At 55.4% G+C, this 14,344-nt stretch overlaps 6 protein-coding genes across 6 annotated transcripts; 2 read left to right on the top strand and 4 right to left on the bottom strand.

The window, feature by feature from the left end:
* Positions 1-604: 604 nt before the first annotated feature.
* On the top strand, positions 605-1,274 carry BO66DRAFT_350118 (uncharacterized protein; the record flags this gene model as incomplete). The annotated part of the gene is made up of 1 exon (XM_025644709.1): positions 605-1,274. A coding segment is annotated over exon 1 (591 nt), but the record flags the coding sequence as incomplete, so codon positions are not given.
* Positions 1,275-1,584: 310 nt separating this feature from the next.
* BO66DRAFT_323474 (flavin-containing monooxygenase) lies at positions 1,585-3,237 on the bottom strand (the record flags this gene model as incomplete). The annotated part of the gene is made up of 2 exons (XM_025643804.1): positions 1,585-2,528; positions 2,562-3,237. The coding sequence occupies 2 exons, from the start codon at positions 3,235-3,237 to the stop codon at positions 1,585-1,587; spliced, it is 1,620 nt and encodes a 539-aa protein (XP_025503777.1).
* A 678-nt stretch (positions 3,238-3,915) lies between these two features.
* BO66DRAFT_374594 (fungal specific transcription factor domain-containing protein) lies at positions 3,916-6,597 on the bottom strand (the record flags this gene model as incomplete). Its single annotated transcript, XM_025645605.1, has 7 exons — positions 3,916-4,421; positions 4,483-4,666; positions 4,782-4,957; positions 5,024-5,297; positions 5,359-5,915; positions 5,975-6,300; positions 6,536-6,597. 7 exons carry the CDS (start codon positions 6,595-6,597, stop codon positions 3,916-3,918), a joined length of 2,085 nt encoding a protein of 694 aa, XP_025503776.1.
* A 652-nt stretch (positions 6,598-7,249) lies between these two features.
* On the top strand, positions 7,250-8,946 carry BO66DRAFT_323321 (putative amino acid transporter (Mtr); the record flags this gene model as incomplete). The annotated part of the gene is made up of 6 exons (XM_025643799.1): positions 7,250-7,372; positions 7,423-7,684; positions 7,738-7,929; positions 7,989-8,147; positions 8,225-8,457; positions 8,524-8,946. The coding sequence occupies 6 exons, from the start codon at positions 7,250-7,252 to the stop codon at positions 8,944-8,946; spliced, it is 1,392 nt and encodes a 463-aa protein (XP_025503775.1).
* Positions 8,947-9,250: 304 nt separating this feature from the next.
* On the bottom strand, positions 9,251-10,126 carry BO66DRAFT_451864 (YoaK family protein; the record flags this gene model as incomplete). The annotated part of the gene is made up of 1 exon (XM_025651890.1): positions 9,251-10,126. One exon carries the CDS (start codon positions 10,124-10,126, stop codon positions 9,251-9,253), a length of 876 nt encoding a protein of 291 aa, XP_025503774.1.
* A 513-nt stretch (positions 10,127-10,639) lies between these two features.
* BO66DRAFT_451862 (cation:proton antiporter) lies at positions 10,640-13,076 on the bottom strand (the record flags this gene model as incomplete). Its single annotated transcript, XM_025651889.1, has 7 exons — positions 10,640-11,552; positions 11,642-12,173; positions 12,260-12,380; positions 12,449-12,499; positions 12,561-12,686; positions 12,763-12,969; positions 13,040-13,076. The coding sequence occupies 7 exons, from the start codon at positions 13,074-13,076 to the stop codon at positions 11,124-11,126; spliced, it is 1,503 nt and encodes a 500-aa protein (XP_025503773.1). The 3' UTR covers positions 10,640-11,123.
* Between the last annotated feature and the right edge of the window lie 1,268 nt (positions 13,077-14,344).

The following is a 14,344-nucleotide window of genomic DNA, read 5'->3' as shown; positions in this document are numbered from 1 at the left end:
CATGGTGTCTGGGAATAAGAGTTGGACGGCCTCGCGGTTTGCGGTTTGGCGGGGACAGAAGGAGATCGTGCAGCTTCTAAGTAACTAATCATGCACATGAAGTTTGCTTATGAGAAGTAGTTTGTGGATGGATTTATTGCAGTACGCTCGGTGTAGTCCAGTAGTCGATAGATGCGCGCTCAGTTGGTGATCTGTATTGGCAGTAGGGTGTGAAAAAGCAAGCTTAATTCCAATCAAGCACTCAATTCGTGATGACAGTCATGTTTGGTGCTGGTGACGGTGAGTGGCTTTTGCGGGGTGATCTAGACGAGTATCGCATGGTCGAGCCATCTGGTTGCGCCGACAATCTGTTGCTCCTACAAGAGCAGCAGCATCCGCGTTTCGCCAAAGAACGGCTTCGAATATAGACTTAGGTTTTGCTCAGGTCGAGGAGAGCGTAATCAGTCATGTCGAACCCCGCGCTTCCCGTGGGTCTGGACGTCACCGCGCAGGTGGCGCATCGGCCAAATCAGCCGAGTCATTCAACCATCCACCCAGACTCGGGACGGGACTAGGGCTAACGTCCTACCTACCGTCTATTATATGTGATATATACCGTCTCCCACCTCCACCCAATCCAACCTCACATCCTACCTCAATCAACCCATCAAAAACCAACCCTTTGAAAAAGAGAAACATCCAAAATGCCCCAAATAATCCCCTACACCATCCCCCCGACCCCCCAGATCCCCAACTCCCACAAGCCCCTCCTCCTCTACAAGAACTGCTTCCTCGACCCGACCACCGGCACCGTCAACGCCCAACTCGCCTACGACACCTTCCGCCGGAACAACTGGACCCCGCGCTGGATCACCACCTACGGCCACGCCCAGCGCTCCCACTACCACCCACACACCCACGAGGCCATGGTCGTTCTGTCGGGACCCGGCCGCATCCGCTGGGGCACCGCCGACCTGGCCGACGACCCAGCCAAGCATACCTACGGCGTGGCGGGCACGGACTTCGAGGAAGGCAGCGTCTTTGTGGACGTCGAGGCGGGGGATCTCTTTGTCATCCCGGCGGGCGTGGCGCATAAATCTTATGATGTTGCTGCCGCGAACGAAGAGCCCGTGGCGTTGACGGGGGGTGGGGCGCAGAGGATCGAGGCGGCGAATGCGAGGGCGTTTGTGGGGGAGTTGCAGGCCGCCGGGAAAGTGAAGGGGTTCACGATGATGGGGGCGTATCCCGGGGAGGCGACCTGGTCGTGGGCGGAGGGAGGGGAGCATGTGGGACGGTTTGAGGAGGTTTGGGGGGTGGAGAATGCGGTGTTGGATCCGGCTTTTGGGCGGGAGGGGGGGATTCATGTTTATTGGGGGAAGGGGGAGGGGAAGGGGAAGGGGGTAAAAGCGGCGCTTTGAGGGATCAGTTAATGTAAGGACAGTGTAGATTTCATCATGTATGTATCTATGCATACCTGAGACCTCTGAGCTTTCTGGTATGTGTTCAGAAAACTGTCATCTGTGCAATTATAGAATGAATCATCCAGAAAAGTGTCAACTTGATGAGCCAAATCAAATCGATACACACAACATGACATTCATAAATCTATCCACCCATGACAAACCCTTTCCATCCCCCCTCAACACACTCCCTCAAATACTCCTGATACTTCGGCAACCCCCCCATATACCCCAGCGCCTCCCGCTTCTTCCCCGGCACATTGCCCCCCATATACCACGTCGTCTCATTACTCCCCATGAGGGTACGCGCACACGCCTCGTCCGTGACCTGGGCCCACCGCTCCTCCATCTCCGGCTTGACATCGACCGTCGCATACCCACGCTCCCGCATATACCCCATCGTGGCCAGAATCCACTCCGCCTGGATCTCCGAGATCAGGGGCCCGTTCGCAAACGCGGTGGGACTCTGCGGCCCGTACTGGAAAAAGAGATTGGGGAAGCCGGCCGTCACCATGCCGAGATGCGTGCGCGTGCGGACGCGCCACTCCGCCGCCAGGTCTCGGTTCTGGTTGGTGCCAGTGATGTTGAGCCGGGTGAAGCTGCCGGTGACGGCGTCGAAGCCCGTGGCCAGGATCAGAGCGTCGAGAGCGATGGCCGTGCCGTCGGCGAGCTGGATCCCCGTGGCTGTTACCCTTGCGATTGGGTTCTGCTTCAAGGGCACGAGGGTGACGTTGTCCTGGTTGAAGACCTCGTAGAAGTGCTGTTCGAGGGAGGGGCGTTTCGTGCCGAAGGCGAAGGGCGGGTGCGTCGGGGCGAGGTGCTCCACCAGCTCTGCGCTGCACGTCAGTCGAGCGCGGGTCTTGTCGCGCCAGAACTCGTAGAACAAGGTGTTGGCGTCCAGGCTGGTCATCATGTCCTGGTAGTTGCCGTGGGCGGGCGCGAAGCCCCCCTTCGCCCAGAGGCGCTCGTACAGCTCCTGCCGCTGGACGGGGCAGTCATCCGCGGCGTTGCGCGGGGTCGGGGGGTCGTCCGAGCCCGTCAGGGAGAGACGCATGTTGGCGAACAGCCTGGGGTAGGAGGCCTTATCTGCTGTCACTTTCTTCCCCATCACCGTCTGGGGACATTGCCGCAACTGCTGCTGCCGCATCGGCAACGCGCAATTCGGCGAGCGCTGCAACACGACCAACTCCCCGCTCTTGGGCCCTAGCTCCTGAATCACCTGCACGCCTGTTGCTCCGGTCCCCATGACCGCGACCCTCTTCCCTTCCAAATCCACCGCCTGGTCCGGCCAATCCGCCGTATGACACACAAACCCTCCGAAATCTCCCAACCCCTCCAACGCGGGGATGTACTTCTTGGCCGCGAACCCCATCGACAAGATTAGAAACCTGCAGTCCACGCAATGGCCGCGACTCGTCTGCACCTTCCACATCTTGGTGGCATCATTCCACCGCGCATTGGTCACCCGCGCCCCGAATTCGATATCCCGGCTGAGGTCCCACTTCTGATCCACGAACGCGAAGTATCGTAGGATCTCCGCCTGGCCCGGGTACCGCTCGGACCACTCCCACTCGTTGTAGAGGTCGGGGTTAGAGAATTCGTAGAAGGGGGTCTTGGTGTCCACGCGTGCGCCAGGGTACCGGTTGTGGTACCATACCCCGCCGAGGCCGGCGCCTTCTTCGAAGACTCGCGTGTGGAAGTTGAGCTTGCGGAGCTGGTGCAGGAGGTTGCAGCCGCCGAAGCCAGCGCCGACGACGATGGCGTCGTAGTACTCCGGGGTTGGGGTGTAGGAGCCCATTCTTGGTCTCGTGGTTGTGTTGGTGGGAAAAGGGATGATGCGGAGAGTTAGGGTTGTTAAGTTGGTGAGTGATGGAGAGGTTCGGTGGGGTTTAGTTATGTGGTATTCGGGCTCATGATATCGATCCTCTACACTTTATATACTATATTCCAGATATAGAGCTCTAGCTGTAGAGCCTCGTGTGTTGTGTATCTGAGCGAGAACTGCTCTTTGTTGCAAGTGGTATACCTACACTTCCTTCTCTGCAAATCAATTCGGGGGGCTCTCCGGGCCAAGCCTCACAACCTACGAGAGATAAGCGACGGACATGAGCCTACGGCCAATTTGGCCGATACGGACATCCCATTGGATGAGGCGGCGGCCCACATGCGGGGATCTCGGGTCGGAGATGGGGGCCGGAATGAGGGGATTGGGAAGTGTCTTGATGCCTGGCATAGTCTATCTATACATGTATGTACGTATAGTTGTATGCTTGTATGCAATGTATACATGTTTGCTCGCAAAATTGTCTCTTTGTGCATATGGGCTATACCACACGTTGGAGACGAGGAACAAGTAACCGACTGCATATATTGCCGTGATAGTGTTGTCTGGTTTTGAACAAGTTATGGGACGGTGTACGAGTCAAATCAAGGTTGAGAAATAAAGAACTTTGTCAGGCAGGATTGAAACACTCAATTAACTGCCAGTTATCTGCGTAAACTCAGCAAACGGCCACGCCAGACTATTCACATCCAACGAGTTCGCCAACTCCAGCAACTGGTCGGGGCTCAGCTCGTAATGCTGCGTGAACCCATCCACCAAGCCGAGCTCCAATCCCGGCTGCTGCGTAGCATACCCCGCTGGATCATCAACTGGCGGCACAACCGCCCCTCTGCCCGGGTCCACCACCACTGGACCCCCCTCATGCGCTGTCGGCAGCGGACACATTTCAGTCCCCGGCATAGCTAGAGCCAAATGACCACCATTCACCAGCTGGCCTAATTCGGTGTCGAGCTGCCTCAGCTCCGCCCCGACCAGCTTTGCCGCCAGATTCCCCCGCCGGTGCATCTCGTCCAAGATGGCGTAGGCGCGCTGCGACCAGGGGGTGTGGTCTGACAGAAGCGAGGGGTCGATGGCCGCGGCCATGATGAGGGGCATCGTGGAGATGGAGGTGGCGTCCACGTCGAAGGGGAGGAATGTTTCTTTCGTGGTCGAGAGTCAGCGAGTGGGGTATAGTTGTGGTGAGATGCAAGGTATACGTACCTAAGAGTCCCTGCTCCAGGAGATTGGAGAGGATCCTGAGAATCTGTTGGGCGGATTCCAGGCAGATATGTAGGAGAGAGTGGACGGTCCCGGACTTTAGCCAATCCAGGAGAGATGGGTCAGAGTGGCCGAGTTTGGATTGGAGGAAGATGTAGAGGAGGGGCCTTGTGGTGAGGATTATGCACTGTCCCCATAAGCCTTTTATCCCTGGAACGAAAAGAAGACCGGAAATTGGAAGAACACATTTTTATCTCAATAACTGTGATAGAAATACCACGCAGGGAGTGTGAGAGTCCTACCTGATGCTCTAGAAGATGCAAATGTGCAGAAATCCGTGAGATGCCGCCCATTTCGCCGCTCGCGTACAAATCGAACGACCGGTTCAGCTGCTCGGTGACTTTGGCGATGTCGCGGAGAACGGACTGGGTGGCGCTCAGGTAGCGGCTATCTAATTTCCCTTCGCTGCCGTAGACAGCTAGCAGCCAGGAGTTAGCCAGGGGAGCTAAGATACAGCGACAGACGTGGGCGGGCCAGCACGCACTCAAGTCCACTTTTACCAGAATCTGGCAGAGCATCACTTGCATCTCCAGTACATTGACACCCTGGATCTGCCCTGAGATCGACGGAAATGAAACACTGATGCTCTCCTCGGAGATCCCCATCGGTACCCCAAGCAGGGAGGACATCCGACGCTCGAGGGCATAGACTGTCCACCACACCAGGCTGCAGCGCTGGACGTATGCTTCGTCGAGATAAGGCCCGCGCATTCCAGTGTACATGCCGTGCTCAAGGGCCCAGCGGAGGGCAGTCCCGATCTAGACTGTCAGTATCCGGGGCACCTTGGAGGCAAGAGAAGAAGAGACGGGCGCTTCTCACCATACGGTAAGCGGGCCCGCGCCGGTGCACACACTGAAGATAGAGCGCCGCGCAACATAGGACTTGCGCCATCTCGATCGGATCGCCGTCAAACAAGTTCAAGTCCGGCATGCACTGCATCGCTTGGATGAAGTGCTCTGCCCCCGGGGGACTCTGCGACCTGACGCTCTGAACCACAAAGCTTTTTCCAAAGGCGAGAATTAGCAGGTAGTGTGCGAACCATAACGGTGAGGCCTGGGCTTGCTCTGCGGGATTCCGCTGGAACACCTCCAGCTGCTGCATGAAGCGGTCCTCCTCGAAGAGATAGAATAGCTGCCCGCAGTGAAACTTCACAGAGCTGATGAGATACTTAGCAAAATCCGGCGAAGGCAGGTGGGAGACTTCAAATATATTCTTTGCATTTTTAGACCGAGTACCATCCCAATTGAGGCGGTATACATGGTTGTCAAATAGCAGGCATTCAGGATCTGGCGCCAGTGGGGTTCCGGTGAGTCGCTCGTGCGTCATCCCTAACACTCGCCGGCTGAAGGCCCAGCTGGACGATGTGCCCATGAATACTACGTTGGTTAACCATAAGTCGCCGTTGTTGAAACCTCTAATAACCACAAAGACGCACCTGGTCGGCCCGTAGGACCAGGGACCCAGTCCATTATGTGAAACGCGAGGGGGTTTGTAAGAGGTGTTGTTGCCTCCATTCTCGCGTGAGCTCTTGCCGCTTGACCAGGAGCAACATCTTGGGACGGTAAGCGTTGTCCTCGCCTACTATGTGATGATCGCGAGGCTTGCAACTCTGGTAATGTTGTATCCTCAGCTACGAGATGTTGGTCTATGATAGCAGTATCCGCATGCTGGCTAGGGTCATCGGGCGTCGAGGTAGGAGAGCGAGGCAGGTTAGCCTTATGCTGGAAGGCAGCTAATCGATCGTGGAGATCATTGAGATATCTGCAGCCGTGGACTTGATTAGATAGTCAATAGTCCGAGCCAAAGGTTTTCCACTTGCCTTCGAGTGACCAGAATCTTTTCCGAGGGGCTATCAAAATCACACGTCAAGGCGCGTTTATGACATTGATCGCAGGGATGCGAGCCCGTGCATCTGATCTTCTGATCCCGACATCTCCGGCAGCTGGCTTTCTAGTCAGTCTATAGTTGGCGTACGGCTGTGGGAGATAAGACCAACGCTTTGCTCACCCGCCTCGTTGCCTTTAATGAGCGTCTGGCAGCAGTGCCACGATGTGGCATGTTGGAGATAGTGGGGTATGCGTTGAAGATGGGGACTTGCCCTGGCTCAAGTGGGGAGTGAATAGAACACGAGCCACAAGTGTCGGGACAAGTGGCCGTAGTCTGCATTTATACTTAGTCTTAACTCTAACTAGTACAGTACTCCGTCCGCAACCCCTCTTTCATATCTACTCGCTTATCCGGACACGCCTGCCTAGTCTGACGGATGAGGGGTCGAATTCACGCCGGATTAGGGCTGTACTTATCGTAGACCTAACATGACTCCATTTATGCTCGGGCTCTATACGTCAATTTCCATTTCTTTTATACTTTGTACGTCATACCCCGTACTTTCCCCGCATTTCCTGTATTCTTGGCTTAGGGCTTGACATTCCCCGGCATCAACCACAAATGGGATGTCATGCATTTGATTCCGCCAAAGGCATGAGCGTCCGCTTTGTACCTTCGCATCGTGCCTCTGAGATAAAGGGTATGCTTTGCTTGCCACATATCGGGAACACAGATAAGTCCTCCCGGTCCGGTAATGGCATCTGGAAAGATAAGCACTGCCTCCGGCTATATAACCGACCCTTTGTGCACGTAATATCCGTTCCCATCGTGTAAGAATTGGATTGCATCATACGCTCAATAATCCTTTTACTAAAGTCTCAAGATGTCAGACATCCGACCCTTAACACCTACCACAACCGATAAGTCAAAGGCGGAGCCTCCTGCTCCTATCGCAGAAGATGCAGTTTTCGGCGAGATCATTGAAGATGGGCCCAACTACAGAAATGTAAATTTACCATTCGTTTGATATCGAGGTCTATTCACTAACCAAGCAAGATCGGATGGCTCGGGACTGTGGCTCTTATGATCAAGACCCAGTTTGGCCTCGGGGTCCTTGGCATCCCACAGGTCTACGACACTCTCGGCCTCATCCCTGGGGTCATATGTGTTTGTGCGATTGCGGCCATTACAACATGGTCGGACTATGTTATCGGCACGTTCAAACTCCGCCATCCAGAGGTCTACGCCATCGACGATGCAGGGGAGTTGATCTTTGGTCGGCTCGGGCGTGAGGTTCTCGGTGTTGGGGTGTGTATCTGTACGATCCCATTTCTCTGCTTATTGTATTGTCTCGAGCTGATACAGTACAAGACTGGATCTTCTGTACGGGCTCCGGTTTACTAAGCACGTCCATTGGGCTCAATGCGGTCTCAGCTCACGGCACATGCACGGCGGTCTTTGTTGCTGTGTCTGCGATTATTGCGTACTGTTTGGCAAGTATTCGGACGCTGGGAAGGATCAAATGGACTGCATGGGCGGGGGTGGGGAGTATTCTTACTGCTGGTGAGTGAGTTTCCTATCCTGACTTAGAGACAATCGGCTAATCCTGAAATTCCTTATAGTCTTGATGGTCACGATCGCAGTTGCACTTCAAGACAGGCCCTCGACGGCTCCTCAAACGGGCGCGTGGAAGTCGGACTACAAGCTCGTCGGCCGTCCATCTTTTGTCAAAGCCATAACTGCCGTCTCTTCCGTGGTATATGCCTTTGCCGGTACACCCGGTGAGTCTAACCAAAGTGATAGCCGTTGTTGCGACAATGAAATGCGAATATTGCAAATGCTAAATCCCACCACCCAGGATTCTTCCCTATAGCAGCAGAGATGCGCAACCCTGCCCTCTACACCAGAGCCCTTCTCATCTGTCAGACCGCCGTGACGGCGACATACATTTCCATCGGGACAGTGATCTACTATTTCTGCGGCTCCTACGTCGCATCGCCTGCTCTCGGATCTGCCGGAACCTTGATCAAGAAAGTCTCCTATGGCATCGCTCTTCCCGGCTTAATCGCCAGTACGATCATTGTCTGCCACGTGAGTCCCCATCGCTACGATCCTATCCTTCGTTGACATATCTGACACCTTATTCATGCATCTCAGTTTGCCAGCAAGTACCTGTTCGTTCGCATCCTCCGAGGCTCCAGCCATCTGACCGCAAACACATTCACCCACTGGGCTACCTGGCTCAGCTGCACTTTGGCCGTCACGGTCTCTTCGTACCTCATCGCCAGCGGGATTCCCATCTTTCGTGACCTAGTGTCCTTGATCGGTGCTCTCCTCGGGACATTCATGTCCTTCCAGCCAATGGGATGCATGTGGCTGTATGACAGTTGGAGACGGGGTCGCGAGCGGCCAACCCTCCGATGGGCGCTATTGTCCATGTGGAGCATGCTTGTGATTGTTTTGGGGACATTTCTCATGGTTGCGGGCACCTATGGATCGATTGAGAATATCATCGCGACCTCTCGGCAGAAGGAGATGGGGGGTTCGGCCTGGTCGTGTGCTGACAACTCGAGCTCATGAGATTTTCTGTTGAATCAAGTCAAGCTGCGCTGCTTGAGGCAAGGAACCGTACACTTGTTTATAAGAGCTTTGTGAATGGTGAGCTTTGTTGCTTATTCAAAGGTAGACAGAGTAATTGCACTGAAATCAACAGTATGTACAGACATGCCCCCAGCCCTACGCAAGCGCTCTTGGGATCTATCACAGAATCTAGCCCTCCCCCGTCACCACCACCACCGTCTACCACATCATCCTCCCTCTACTCATCCCTCTACGCCCAATCATAGAGTCAAGCTCCTTGCTAACCCACCCACCCTCCTCCCAATCATCCGTCCTCCTTACTCCCCGGCGTAAAAAGAAAAACAAGCGTAACAAAAGCCTTACACCCCGCGCAAATCAACAACGTAACACTCGAGCCCGCGACCCTCTCCACCGCCGCCCCGACAAAACACCCGGCCGTCAACAGCCCCAAAAACAGGACCCTGCGATTCCTCTTCCGATTCCTCCACCTCAGCAAGGCCGGATCAATGACCACATCCACATACGCCGCGGTCGCCATCGCCGTCGTGATATCCGTGATCTTCAGCGCCCGGCCCATAGCCACCTGCGCCCCGGACGAGAATGCCAGCAGGAACAACGTCGCCAGCGTGGTGGCCTCCCCCTCCTTCTCTGCCTTCTGCCCTACCTCACGAGATGCGAAGCGGTCGGGCCGACACATCCCCGCCGCGGCAAAGACCATCCCCGTCTGCAGCAGACTCGAAGCCAGCAACCACCAGCGCCGCCGCACGGCGCCCAGCCCGTTCCCCAGCTGGCCCAGCACCAGCCCGCCGGCCACGAACGCCCCCAGGCTCATCCCCAGATGACGGAAGGAGTAGTCCCCCGAGCTGGCGAGCCCCGCGCCGCCGATCGCCAGAAAGAGGAGGTTGCCCGTTTGGTTGGAGGCGAAGCAGCCGTAGTCCCGCCAGGCGGCGGCGTCTTGGATGCCGATCGCGAAGGAGAGGAGGAGGAGTTGTGCTTCGAGGGTGAGGTCTTCGTGAATTGATTGGGTGAGGTAGCGAGTTAGCTGGCGTCTGCGCGAGGGTCTCTTCGCGGGGAGAGGGTGCGTGCTGGGGAGGGGGAGGTTTATCGGTCCTTGGTCGCATGGAGGCGCCGGAGACGGGGGAGGGTGGGCGGATGGGTGGTGCTGGGCGTCGGTGCGCATGCTTGTGTGTCGTGCGTAGACATCCTCGTGTGATACGTGAGAGTGGTGGAAGGTGGTTCAATGGGTAGGGGCAGAGCAATATGAGGGTTTAGGGTGCTATGAGTGGGGAGCTCGGGGATCCCACTGTCCTGTCCAATGCTTTCTCTCCCACTGAACCTTTTTTTCAAGGTCTCAATGGACTTGTAGAAGAAGAGACGACTATTACTCAGAACTAGATCCACTTTTTGTGGGTTCTATACTGGACAACTTGGTTCAGTGCCGTTGGCATCGGCGATTGGAGCTCGCCGTCTCGGATGGAGCCCGGGTCGGCGTTTGCCCCGTGGAGGACTTCTTCACGAAAGCGAAATCGAATCTCGGCCCAGGAGAACTCCAGAGCTGATAATACCAGGGGCATGTCAATTATGAGGCTACACCTAGTCATAGTCAACTTATGTTATCTATTGTATGGCGAGACTCTTATGCGAGGAGACCTCCCGGCCAGTTGTTGCCTCAGGCCTGTCTGTGAACAGCACTGGGAGAAATTTACGGCCTATCAGTGCAACGCCGACCAAGATACTGGATGCACTTTTCACAGTCTGGGCTATTTTCGAGCAATTGACTGTTCGCCATCCATGGCTCCTGATTCGTGGTGAATCATATACCACCGGATAGTGTACGTAATCCAGCCATGCATGCAGCCACACGGGAGTTCTTGCCCGCCTTTTAATAGCATATCAACGATCTCAAGCAAGCTATTCGCAACAGTGCCCAGGAAACCTCAACCGGGACACTTCACTATGATAATGAAGCCTTGCCTTCTCACCTCTGGGCTCTTCACCTACCGGAAGAAAGGAACACCTCTCTTGATTCCGGAGAAGCGCGCCTCACAGTCCCGTCGCCAGCCCTGACCCGACCCTGTCAAAGGCTGCAAGGGGCCAGTGCTTGTTGATCTGACCATCCTGCTCGCTTCTAGCTTCTTTGATGTCTCGCCCGCACGAAGAGAACGCCTCACACCGAATCAGATGTAGTCAGGGTCCTCGAGCCCCTGAGCCGGGGCCACCGCCGCCCCCGAGCGCTGAAGCCCCCATTCGCCTTCTCCGATGCGCTTGCCGCAGTACTTGACCAGAAGCCCCACCGCGGCCGGCCCGATGATCGTGTTGAGCAAGATCGCCCAGACGCCCGTGATGAAGCCCTCCTCGCTGACGTAGGATGTCTCGTTATAGCCGATCTCGATGATCAGGAGCCCGATCTCGCCCCGCGCGACCATCGCAGACCCCAAGAGGAAGGCTGAAAGCCATAGTGTGGTCGCCGGGTCTTTTGCCCCCCCAGTATCCGGAGGCGCCGGGCTCCCGTGTTCCAACCCACCACTCTCTACCGCCGCTGACCTCGGCTCCTGCTTGCGAGCAGGCCCCCGGCCCCAGATCGGCACCCACACGCCCACGACAAACTGTTTGCAAACCGGGAATCCCAGAAGTGAGCGAGAAGTGCGAAGCAGGAAAAAAAGGAAGTTATCTTCCCGGAAGGAGAACCTCTTACCTTGGCAACGACCATCAGAAGCGTGAAGACGATCCCGCGCCAGATCCGCCGGCCGGTCCAGAGCTGCACGAAGGGGATGGCGAAGCCGATGCTCGCGAAGAACAACGGCTCCATGAGGTACTTCTGGACGTCGACGAGGTAGCGCTCGAAGGTGTGGACGAAGGTCGGGCTCTTGTGCGCCAGCTTCTCGCCTTCCTCCCGGCTCAGCACCACGAACGGGCCCGTCGGGTGCTTGCTGGGGAGGTAGGTGAGGAACGTGCCCGCCAGGAAGGCGCCGAAGAGCACCGAGGTCCCCGCGTAGGCCGCGATCGTGATGAACGCGCTCAGCGACAGCGTCATCAGCACGATGTTGGAGATGTGGTCGAACCGCGCAAAGTCGTGCTCGATGAACCGCCGGAACCCCGGCGCGAACAGGTATTTGGTCACCAGCGGCGTCACGATCGCCATCGCGATCGAGGCCACGATCGGCCGCCCAATCAGCCAGCCGAGGTTGACTCCGCCGCCTTCTAGCTGACCAAGATTTTCGATGACGCTGCGGAGGAGCGAGGCGAGATTGTCAGTATGCAAGGTTTTCCCAGCCCCTCAGAAGGACTGTGCCAGGAGAAAATGCGCACAAACCTTGCCATGACAAGCCCAACCACGTCGTCAATGACCGCCGCGCTGACCAGGACAGCGCCTACACGGGTCTGTGCAAGATCGACGGTGCTGGAAGCGGAAGAGATCACTGCAAAAGTCGTACCTTGGCAGTGTAAGCAAACAACCCATTGAAGGGATCGCTAAAATGGTGAGCCACAGCCGTCTGCTTACCCAGAGAGGTCGCAGATAGCGCTGCTCCAATAATAAAGGTTTCTACGGCACCTGGAAATTGTAAGCCTGATTATGCAGAGAAGGAGATATGTGCATGGATGAGGAAGCCCACCATATCCAAATCCGAGATAGAGAAGCAGGTACGACAGGCCAATGGGAAAGCAAACCCCGGTGGCTGCACCAAGCGTACTAAGAACCAGATTCGCCCGTAAGAGATCCAGGCGAGCGTTGAGACCACCTGGAAAAGAGAGCGTTAGTGCTGAGTACCAGAACAACCAGATCAGCGGGGAGGGGCACGACATGGAGCCGTGTACCTTCAAATATGATCAAAATCAAGCCAACATAGCCGAGAGATAGAAAGGTTTCTTGCCAGTCCATTTCAAGGATATCGGCGAGCGGTTTGCCGTAGATGATACCAACCGCGATTTGGCCGATGATGCCGGCGCGGATTATCTTCGCTGAGGCCCATTCTGCCAAGGACAAGATGAAAAAGAAGGAAATCAGGATGAGGATGTCGACAACTGCACATTGATCAGAAGACTGGATATCGAAGGATGTCTAGACGGATAGACGGAGTGTGGGCGACCGTACTTCCTGGCTCATGATAAGGTAGAAAGCCTCCTGCCATGGCACAAGAGCTTCGCCAGTGGAACGATCCGAGTATCTTTGTTCACAACTCACGGTCTTTAGCGGGGGTGGGGGGGAGGATTAATTATTTGTATCCAAAGCGAGCGAGACTCTCTCACTTTCTTTCCTGGTTTCCAAGGGATTTCGGACTGCACGAAATAATAAAGTGGCAGCGATTACGGCGGAACTTCAAAAAGTCCACCGCTTCAAGCACGTTGTCATCGATTCCCTTGGCAAGTTTTAATTCGTGCAGGGTGAGGTCCCCGGGGCCCACATATCCAACTTTCCGCGAACGGAACGATGTCCTCATTCTGGAGTAATGGATGGATGCCATCGGTTGGCAGGTGGCGGTATCTTCCCATTAGGGTTTGCCAAGAGCTTCCCGAAAAGTTGGAACCAGCCGCCAGCCTGCCTGGCCATGCACCGTGGGCAATCTTCCTAATATATATATATACATATATACCGAATAACGCTTCACGCCAAGACCCGCAGAGGCCAGCACAGTGGAACAGTGGAGTAATGAAACTTGGCGCAACAGCGGAAAGAGCGGGATTGGGCATTGTTCTTGGCCTGAGTTGTCCGACTCCATGCTAGTGTGCTTGGCTCGGACCAGAATCGATCCTCAATACGAGCGAACTACAGTACACACGGGGCCACGAGCAGAGGGCATAGCGGACTAGGGGCGTCCAGCTCGGCGTGGTCCGAAAATAACTCTGTGTGGTTCAATATTCTGCCCAGGACGGTAGAGGATTTTGGGCTACGATGAGCCTTTTTTAAATCGCGCTGAGCTGGCCCCCGGTAGACTAGCTATGCCATCGTGCAGTGAATAGGGTCAATTAAAACAAGATTTTGCCAAAGCAAAAGCAAAAACATACAACAGAAGGGATTTGCTGGTCGTCACCTATTCAACTACTAGCGGAGAGTCCTCGGGATAGTCCCTTAAATAGCCTATAATAGCCTATAGTACGAAAGTGCTGGATTTGCTTAGTAAGTTTGAGATAGGCGAAAGTAAAAAGAGAAAAAAATAGAAAAGAATTGACGATACCTCTGGAGGATGAAGATGGTGGTTGATTCCTCTACGTGAGGCTATCGGAGAACTAGCTAAGGCAGCCGGGTGGGCGGTGAGCTGGCGGCTCAGGCACCAAGGCCCCGGGCCGCCGTCAAGAATACATATTCGGATTAACAAGAAAACTGTGACTGCTAAAATCAGTTATATTGATTATAATCAGCGAGCCATCTAATGATTGAGCTGGTGATTGGGGGGGGGGG

This window comes from Aspergillus aculeatinus (genome assembly GCF_003184765.1).
Source record: "Aspergillus aculeatinus CBS 121060 unplaced genomic scaffold BO66scaffold_25, whole genome shotgun sequence".
Classification (NCBI taxonomy): Eukaryota; Fungi; Ascomycota; class Eurotiomycetes; order Eurotiales; family Aspergillaceae; genus Aspergillus; species Aspergillus aculeatinus.
The sequence above is the reverse complement of the archived record's forward strand: the minus strand, read 5'-3'. Positions and strand labels throughout refer to the sequence as shown.